Genomic DNA, 10,110 nt, shown 5'->3' with positions numbered 1-10,110 from the left:
TTTCCTTCCTATCCTATCCTATCCCATCCTATCCTACTTTCAGCACGCGGCAGCGAGCATGGCTCGGCTTGAGCCAGTAGGCAGGCCCGTGCTCTTTCCCTTTCCTTCCTATCCTATCCTATCCCATCCTATCCTATTTTCAGCACGCGGCAGCGAGCATGGCTCGGCTTGAGCCAGTAGGCAGGCCCGTGCTCTTTCCCTTTCCTTCCTATCCTATCCTATCCCATCCTATCCTACTTTCAGCACGCGGCAGCGAGCATGGCTCGGCTTGAGCCAGTAGGCAGGCCCGTGCTCTTTCCTTTTCCTCCATCCTTTCAGAAACATCAATCAGTCAGTCACCGTAAGGGAAGGGTTAAAGGAGAGAGTGAAAAAAGAAAGGAAGAAAGAGGTGCTGTAGTGGAGGTCTCCGGAATAATTTCGGCCACCTGGGGACATCTCTAATTTTGTATCCTTCTTTGGAATCTATTATTTATTTAGTGATTTATTCATACTGTTAACCCTCATTTTAGCGTCACGAGTGTGAGGGAATAAAAATGATTCGAACAAAACACTAATACATATCTAAACATCAAACTCAAGAAATGACGAACACTTCGAGTTAAAGTTACCCTAATACGACATTCAAATGCTTTTACGCTCGAACTAATTACCCAGAACTCAAAAAGAAATGCACACATATGTTAGAATACGGCACGCAGGGAACAACAGGGCAGCGTTGATTAAAATATTTGTCAAAATTTGCTTAAAAGGCTGTTATAGGCTCCTACGTACAACATAAAGAGGCAGTTGATTCCACAGCTGCATCACATCAGGAAAAAAGCAACAGCGAAAGATGCTAGTGCGTGCGAAGCAAGGACGTATTGTGAGATCGTGATTTAATCTGGCACCGAGTTCAGCCGGAGCATGCAAGTGCATGTTCCAATTTATCTTTATTCCTCACGCAGTATTTGATACATTACTTCAGCTATTGTTTGATGAATATTATCTGACAGCATATTTTACAACCCACTTTTAAAGCTATTTCCGGTGCTCCTCTCAAACCGCTTTTCTGTCTGTAAACCCCGTGCAAAGCGCCGAGTTACATGGCAGCGGATTTAACACGCTGAGTGCTATCTTTTTTTATAACGAGCTTTCACTTTCTCTCTTTCTCTTCGCCTATCTCGCTTTATGAAACGGAAATCATTCTCCCATGTGGCCATAAAGAGCATAAGAAGAAAGAAGTGTCACGCGCTAAGCCACAATCATCATTACTCAGCGTCCTTCCTTTTATGGTCTGAGCAGCTGAAAGCGCAGTGGAACGCCATCGGTCGCCATTGTTTCGGGGCTACCCTTGCTGAACAGTGGGAAGCCTAATCCCCACGGTGATACCTCCCGGCATCTGGCACACACCAGGAAGGGATGAAGCAAGACTCGGACGTCCTGTCGGAGGGTGAACTGAGCCCGTGAGTTCCCGAACGGAAAACGTCATGTGCGTAGGATACATCACAAGAGCTACTATGGGGCCTAGTTGGTATTTCATCGCAAGGGAACGTCGTGTGTGTTTGCGTGTGTCCCTTCCATGCCAGTTAGCGCTTTCTAACCCTTACGCAGTATACGTGTGTGCCTTGGCGTATCATACAAAACAATATTTTATTTCTTTAGGTCTAGGAGGAAGAGGAGGGAAAACTTGAGTGGAGCCCTCGGTCCAGGGCTCCATGTGCGACCGCGATCCCGCAGGCCCGCTAGAGCAGCTGTCTCTGGTCTTGCGGGTTCGTGCTGGTCATAGCAGTGTTAAAAAGAAGGGCTATCACACCATAGCCCGTTGGCCTCCGCTATATTCCTGGTGGGTCAGTTCCGTGCTGGACAGGGCATCATCCCAAGAGGAGCGATGGGGAGGGTTATGAGTGATGTCACGCAGGCCCAAAAGGAATGGTAGAGTGTTGGTCGGCGTTGGTGTTGGCAGATCGGGAATTTGTTTGGTAGAGGGTGGGGCAAAACAAGTCTTTTTGATAGAGGTTAAGATGCGTGTGCAATAGCTTTGGCCTAGGAGAGCGAGACAGAATCTTCGCAGAAAATATTGTGAAGAATCATTGAAAATAGTTTGCTGTGAATGTTGAAAAGTTTTTAGTGTCAGGAATATAAGATGTGTAGGAAATAATGCAGGAGGTAAGGGCGCCGTACTCGAACGACTCAATATGTGGTGAGGTTGTGCAGCCGAGGTCTTGCTATGTCTCCATTGGAAACTGCGCTTTGACCTCCTTTTCAAAAGCAGTGTTGTGAAGGCGAACCTTAGGCATTTTTCCTGCGCCATAAAAGAGACGAATAACTTGCCTGCATGCTGATATTGTTTCTGCAGCATCTGTAATGTTATTCCTTGTTATCCGGGATTCTTTTGTCGTAGTAGTGCTAAGTTTAGTCTCAATTCTAGATGACCTAGTTGCTGACACAGCTGTTATCTACAATTTTTGGTTTTGTCGCTGTATTTTGCCGCTGTGTAAATCTTAAAACCATATGAATTGATGGTGTTTTTGCGCGTTTCGAATACTGTACTTTTTTTTGTTCATACCCATATCTGCTCACAACAATCTCCAAATTAAGGCGCTGTATAAGTACTGAAAAGGGTGCATTTAAATAAAAGGACATGACTAACAGTCTGCTAGGCTAGTATAAGCATAAAACAGTTATATTTTTCCAGTCCACTCCTAAGACGCAGAAACTTCGAGGGGAAAATAAAAGCTTGTATTTAAATTTAGGACAGCGCAATGAGCTATACGAAGGAGAATGGTAGGTATACCGTTAAGAGACAGGGAGAGCGCAGAATAGGTAGGGGAACATAAACGAGTTTGTGATATCCAGCTAAGATTAAAAAACCAGAAATGGCCGCAATAAAGACATGTAACGCAGATTGCAGATAACCGATGGCCGCTCATGGATATAGAGTACGTTCCAAGGTAAGACAAGGGCAGCAAAGTCAGAGTGGTAGAGAATAAGGTGGGCGGATGAGACTCCGAAGCTTATGGAGCCAGAGCAGCGATACCTGGCACAGCAAAGGGTTATTGGAGATATGTAGCAGACGCCTAATATAGGAAAGGCCTAGTTTATGAATTTGGGCTGGAGATGATGAAGACGTGGGGACTCACATAATAATAAATTGGTTTTGAGGGAAAGGAAATGACGCAGTATCTGTCTCACACCTCGGTGGACACCTGAACTGTGCCTAAGGGAAGGAATAAAGCAGGGACTAAGAGAAGAAAGGAAGAACATGGTTCAGTAGTGGAGGGCTTCGGAACAATTTCGACCACCTGATGATCTTTAGAGTGCACTGACATCGTACAGCACGCGGGCGCCTTAGCGTTTCGCCTCCGTCGAAACGCGAAAGTAAGGGCAGGGAGCCGGTTTGAGTGGAGCATGTTCCATCAGTGTTGTAATCGTCGTTGAGGTCATGAAGGCGCTCTTCCATGAACACATTTTCTTTCCACCGTCTCTGCACTGAAGCTTCTCGGGAGAAATCCTGAGCGGGGACCAGAAGCACAAGCACCGACAGCCGAATGACGTGCTACCCCTGAACTTGGCGCTCAACCAGGCTGTCGCCCTGGTGTTCCTCGGAGCGCTCGCCTCTCTCGGTGCCTGGCTGTTCGCTGAGCCTGACGTCATCGGTGCGCCTCCGCGCAAATGCCCAGCCTGCGAGGTGAGCTTCTCCTATGACGCTTCGTTCAGGGCTACGATAATATTCGTTATTTGAAACAAAAGCTGCACGCGAGATGATGCAGACACTAAACGTAAATGGGACGAGCGTGGACTGTCAACACGAGATTTCTGGAACAGCGCTGCCTTCCTACCGTCAAAGATCGGTAGCACTGTGTGTCTCGTCTTCCCTTCGTCTGTCGTCTGCCAGCGCTACAATGCTCAGACTGTCCTTTGGGCTGGTTGGTGAAAGATCACGATGGCGAAAAGCGCGAAAAGGTCGAAACACAAAGACAAGAGGGAAGACACCACAAGAAGACACCACAAGCAATTGTTGTTCCTTCCCTCTTGTCTTGGTGTTTCGACCTTTTTGCGACCAACGGCGCGCATGCGCAGTAAATACACGTGACCGTCCATAGCGTCAACACAATCATCTCGTCCAACCGAGAAATTCCAACTCCTTATAGAATAAATGAAATGAAATATCGCTGACACACTTGTCCGGACTGTGTTCAGATATCTTGGAGGCTTCAAGGATGTCCCGTGCCGTTTGGTCTTTTGCATAGCAGACGAACTTTGTCAACCCGACAAGCGGTGAGCAATCGCTATCGCAATATTCGCAGCGTTCTGGTCGACGTTTCTCGGAATTCGATTCCAACGACTGCTCATCTTCTCGTTGACCTTGTTATTGCAAGGTTCCGTCTGGCCTACACAAACCAGAAGGCAGGTAAACGGAAGCCTGGGAGACTACGCCCGTTTTGCATAACACATACATACTCTTTTGGTCGATGCCACGTTGGACGTTTCTACTTTTATGTTCATTTGCTAACACACCCAAATGAGACAGCTTGCAGGGCGCGGTTTGCCTCTTCTATGATTAGTTTCCTGTGAAATTATGCGTCTATCCCCATCGCACGTCCGTTGAGTGTGGGTAATTTTGGTGGTAGAAAGTTAGGTGGGCGGTTGATATTAAGACGTTTGCGGGGATAGGGTGGCCGCAGCTGGCACAGGGCAGGGTTAAATGATAATGATAATAATAATTGTTTTTTGGGGAAAGGAAATGGCGCAGTATCTGTCTCATATGTCGTTGGACACCTGGACCGTGCCGTAAGAGAAGGGATAAAGGATGGAGTGAAAGAAAGAAGAAAGAGGTGCCGTAGTGGAGTGCTCCGGAATAATTTCGGCCACCTGGGGATCTTTAACGTGCACTGACATCGCACAGCTCACGGGCGCCTTTGCCTTTTGCTTCCATAACAACGCAGCAGCCGCGGTCGTGTTCGAACCCGGGAACTCCGGATCAGCAGCCGAGCGCTCTAACCCCTGAGCCACCGCGGCGGGTGGGTTAAATGGCGGGATACGGGAAATGCCTTTGTCTTGCAGTGGGCGTTGTCAGGCTGACGACGAATTTGAGGTCATGTTTAGAGACCTTTGCCCTGCTGTGGGCGCGGCTTAGATGGTAATAGCCTCCGCATGTCAGTACTTGGGCTAATAATTCAAGATTATTAGAAGCCTCACTGGGGAAAAAAATGTGTCGTTGGTCAGAGAATTCGCCGATTGGCTGGAACGACGTGACGTTACCACATCGGATAATTTCCATTCTCCCGAGTGCGCAGTAACCTCATCTGACCGGACATGACATCGCGAGATCTGAAATGACATCATCTTCGGTGAAAGCATCAGCAACCTCTAATGTTATCGCACTCTCGACGCATATTGTGAACTCTGAACAAGAGTATGCCTATTTGGGGAGTAAAATGGGAGTAAGCTCCATTTTATAAAAAGAGTGTGTGCCATAGTCCCCTTTTACTTCTTTCTTTGTAGAGTGTGTAAACGGCAGTGCGCTAAAGGACAACATGCCCGCTTTTTACTCTTTTCTGCTTAGGTGTCCCAAAGAATCTTTTGGACTTCCGTCGATTTCTCAGTAATAAGGGTCGTCTCATCGAAGCGCAGGAGGCCGAGGCGTTCCTGGACAGGGTGTCCGAGCCGCGGGTGTCGCCGTGCGACGACTTCTACGAGCACGTGTGCGGCCGATGGGGTGCCGCACCGTCCTTCGAAGCGGCGCTGACGGCCGAGGGGCATCGTGCCCTGCGCGACGCCCTCACCTCCTACCCACGGGGCTTGACGAGGGCCTACGCGACGTTCGAGAAGCTTGCCGCTTACTACCGCTCCTGCTACATGGTAAGCTATAGTTCGGTTTATGGGGCTTTCACGTCCCATAGCGGCTCAGGCTGTGAGTGACGCCGTAGTTCATGAAGGCCCCCGGAAATTTTGACCACCTGCGGTTCTTTAACGTGCACTGGCATCGCACAGTACACGGGCCTCTAGAATTTCTCCTCCATCCAAATTCGACTTCCATGGACGTGATCGAACCCGCTTCTTCAGAGTCAGCAGTCGAGCGCCGTAAAACCTGAGCCCCCGCGGCGGCCCCATGGTAAGCTGCAGATAGCTTTCACGTCAGGTCACGGGCGCATCCTTTCGGTACTGTGGCTAGCTTCCACAGTGTACGCGGGAACCGGTTGGGAACGGCAGGTTGACAAAACGCTGAGGCTTTTGCTGCGCTGTACTGATCCAGAGATGGTGGACGCTATGACTTGGGTGAAAACTACGTTTAGGCCTTGCGGTGATGCCACTGTAGCTGGCGTAACGCTCGAGTCACATCTACTGGCTTGAATTTGTGGCCGTTCCGTTGGAACTTTTTTTATTGAAGGCGAGGTGAAGTTCTAAAAAAGCGTGATTGATTGCGCGTGATGTCACAGGTGCCCTGACAGTGGTTCCATAGTTAGGTATTTCTGTGGTGGTTCCACAGTTACACATGCTTAGGTGCCACAGTTAACACCCAAACAGATGACACTATACGAATTTGATAAGCGCGCAATGTTCAAGCATGCATTTATGGGAGGGGACGAACCAATATTTAAAAGGAGCCAGAATTCAAGCTAGAAGTTGCCAAATGTAACTACGCCATATATATATATATATATATATATATATATATATATATATATATATATATATATATATATATATATATATATATATACAGAAGCTATATTATGAATAGAGTAGTTATGAAAGGAGACAAAAAGTTCCAGAATAAACTCAAGAAACAAAGCAAAGAGCGCGAAATTTTCGCCAATTTGCTTGGTGTTCAAGCCACGTGAACGTTAAAAATTATTTATTAATTGATCAGCGAACGTAGATGATGATCTTGCGAGAATAGTTTTTTCACGTTCTCGACAGCAGTTAAGTAGGAGGTTAAAGCTGTTTTGCATTGAAGCTGTTGACCAAACTCTACTCGTCTACTTGCCATTAGCCACTCTAGTTTCTTTTTGTAGCGCATCTTCTTTCCTCACATTAAGAGAACACGCTCTCAGCATACACTTTAGAAACTGTTTGGCAATTTGCAGTGTGTCTTGCATAACGCGTGGAAAAGCGCATTCGCCGGAAGTGCATTTGAACGATGCCGAAGATGCATGATAAAATCGAACATGATGCGTGATAAAGTTCACGCTAATTGTTTGCCGCTGCCTTCTTACTCGATCTCGATAGATGACCATCCAAAATATGAAGCTGCACCTACAGCACGCCTTCCCGGCTCTTCGCGCATTGTATGTCTCTAGGATTGATGTCGTGCTGCCTCTGAAGTGCACACGAGGCATTTGGAAGCGGCTGCAGTAGTGTATCGCCATTTACCTCAAAAACTGGACGCAGCACTCTCAAACGGCTTCTTCGTCTAGTGAAATTTTATTTATTTATTATTTATTTATAAATACTGCGGTGTAAACGAGACCAAGCAGGTGGGCATGTCGTACAACATTTTCTCCCGATTAACATAGGTTATATAAATAAGCTGTTGCGTTTAACATGTGAAAGAGAACAAAACATGGGAAGAGAACAAAAGTGAACAAGCACGCATTTCAGTTATGTAGAATAATTTTTATGTAATCTCACAGAAATGAACTTGCATACTCTACACCTTAGAATAATGATAACCTGATAAAATTACAAAAAAAACGTCACAGAATGTCACGACGCAAAATACAGCAGCAGCGCCTGGTCAAAATTATCAGTGGAAAAAATTTCAGAGGTGAGACCATTCCACTGACTAACTGTACGAGGAAAAAAAAATTTACAAGTTAGTACGGGCATGCAAAGGCAGCAAATTGTGAGCGTGACGGTGCCTTGACACGCGTGGCAGGTCACGTTGAATGTATGGCCGTCCATTAAATTCTAGCTACTTGTCATACATCGTGAAAAGAAATTTAAGTCGTGCTATAGTTCTTCGCAATTCTAAGGTAGGGATATGGTTGTCAACCATGAGTTGTGACGGGGAATCAGTGGACCTGAACTTGTTGAAAATGAACGTCACTGCTGGCCTCTGAACCATTTCAAGTTTATGTTTATGCTTTAGATGAAAGGGATCCCATACTATGGCTGCGTACTCTGATTTCGGCAATACGTAAGTTCTGTAGGCTAGCATTTTCAAATCAGAAGGTGCTGTTTTCAGCTTATGACGCAGAAAGCAGAGTTTTCGAGATGCGGATCCGCAAGTGTTATCAATATGTTTGCATCACGAAAGAGTGTTTGTAAACGTTACGCCCAGGTATTTTTTTTCTGTGACTTCCTTTATTTCAGTATTATTGATGAAATATGAAAATAAAATTGCCTGTTTTTGTTCGTGACGCGAAGTAAGACCGTTTTCTTAGTGTTTAGGGTCATAGACCAAGGCGTGCACCATTCATTAAGCGTGGCTAAACTATTGCGCAAGTGAAGTTGATCTTCACGGCCTGTAACTTTTTTAAAGAGCAGACAATCGTCCACGAACAAACTGATGTTAACATGAGGATGACCGGCAATAGTTATATCATTAACATAGATTAAGAAAAGAATTGGTCCCAGCACGCTTCCTTGAAGGACTCCGGACGAAACCAGAAACACATTGGAGGCATGGCCATTGACTTCCACGAACTGAGTGCGGTTCGCAAGGTACGCTCTTATCCAGTTTATGATGAATGCAGGAAGACCAAAATTAGTAAGTTTTTCAAGAATTTTGCCGTGAGGAATGCGCTCAAACGCTTTGCTAAACTAAAGGAAGATAAGATCAACCTGCCCAGAAGGATCAAGTGTTAGTGTGATTTCGTCAACAGTTGTTAAAACTGGGGTACCTGTCGACAAAACCCTCCGCAATCCAAGCTGAAATGAAGAGAGTAAGTTGTTAGCTTCAAGAAAATTTGTTATGTAGTGAGCGATGATGTGTTCTAGTGTTTTGCAGCTCGTAGATGTCAGTGAAATTGGGCGGTATTTTCCACAAGCTGCCGGTCACCATTTTTGTGGACTGCTATGACAGGGGCCACACGCCAATCTTGAATTAAAGTTGCCGTGCTAATAGATAAAGAAAAGATAGCTGTTAAAATTTGTGCAATAGGCTCGGCGTAACCATAATGGAAGGAACTCGGTATGCCATCTGGGGCTTCAGAAGATTTTTGTTTAACCTTTAGCAATAATGAAAACACGCCTTCAAAAGACATGAAGTATGACACGTGGTAGCAAGAAGACGAAGCCTCTGTGACACTATCTACCTGGTTGAATACAGAATGAAAATATTCATTATGTTGGAAATTTTCTGTTGATCAGAAATCACATTTTCGTGCTGCCTTATTTCTTGCAAGTGTGTGCTCTTATTTCCAAGGTACCGCCAAAATTTATCAGGGCTAGTTTTTATGTAGTTCGGCAAGTTACTCGAAAAATATTTCTCTCGGGCTAGCAATAATGCATGAGAAAAGTGGGTTTGCAGTTGGCGAATATCTACGGAGTTTCTGTTCTTCCGCTTTTTTGCGCGTTTTAGCCTACGCTTGAAATGAATATTTTTTCTGTCAACCCATGGGTTTGTTCGCTGTGCTTTAATGCATTTGGTCGGAACAAAGGCACCGATGCAGTATTTACAGCAAGTTACAAACGCCTGCCATAATGAAGTAATGACAGTTTTTGGTAAGTTGTCAACCAGCTTCCATAGTTTATCAAGGACGGATTAATCATTGACATGATTGTAGTGTTTAGTAGTTTTACAACCTTTAATGTATTTTGTCTTGCAGTTATCAAGGCTGCAACTGAAGAGCACAAGCCTGTGGTCCGATATTCTCTTCTTCACGCAAACCTCGAACTCTGTAATATTCTTGCTAACAAATACGAGATCCAATATTGAGCTAGTGTCACCATTATCGCGCGTGTTTTGAAGTATGAATTGTTTTAAGTCGCATGCAAGCATTATGTCGAAAACAGGGCTATCAAGCTGTATTTCAGGCCTATGTAGCCAGTCCACTGCAGGTAGATTAAAATCACCCGCCAGAATAATTTGCCGGTTTTGCAGCGCAAGCATGTAGTCACGTAGTGAAATCAAGAACTCGTGATGGGATGGCGGTGGCGTATAAATTGCACTTACCACAACTA

At 45.5% G+C, this 10,110-nt stretch overlaps 1 protein-coding gene across 1 annotated transcript; it reads left to right on the top strand.

The window, feature by feature from the left end:
• Positions 1-1,388: 1,388 nt before the first annotated feature.
• LOC144109644 (uncharacterized) lies at positions 1,389-6,428 on the top strand. The gene is made up of 4 exons (XM_077642458.1): positions 1,389-1,442; positions 3,475-3,667; positions 5,614-5,841; positions 6,420-6,428. The coding sequence occupies exons 1-4, from the start codon at positions 1,399-1,401 to the stop codon at positions 6,426-6,428; spliced, it is 474 nt and encodes a 157-aa protein (XP_077498584.1). The 5' UTR covers positions 1,389-1,398.
• The last annotated feature ends 3,682 nt before the right edge of the window (positions 6,429-10,110 follow it).

Source organism: Amblyomma americanum, chromosome 11, assembly GCF_052857255.1.
Source record: "Amblyomma americanum isolate KBUSLIRL-KWMA chromosome 11, ASM5285725v1, whole genome shotgun sequence".
In the NCBI taxonomy this organism is placed as follows: domain Eukaryota; kingdom Metazoa; phylum Arthropoda; class Arachnida; order Ixodida; family Ixodidae; genus Amblyomma; species Amblyomma americanum.
The sequence above is the reverse complement of the archived record's forward strand: the minus strand, read 5'-3'. Positions and strand labels throughout refer to the sequence as shown.

Excerpts from the sequence above, each read along its gene's own strand:
- LOC144109644 (XM_077642458.1), top strand. The coding sequence starts at position 1,399 with ATGAAGCAAGACTCGGACGTCCTGTCGGAGGGTGAACTGAGCCC. Across the intron at positions 1,443-3,474 it reads TCGGAGGGTGAACTGAGCCC|CTTCTCGGGAGAAATCCTGA; the intron begins GTGAGTTCCCGA and ends TCTGCACTGAAG. Across the intron at positions 3,668-5,613 it reads GCAAATGCCCAGCCTGCGAG|GAGGCCGAGGCGTTCCTGGA; the intron begins GTGAGCTTCTCC and ends ATCGAAGCGCAG.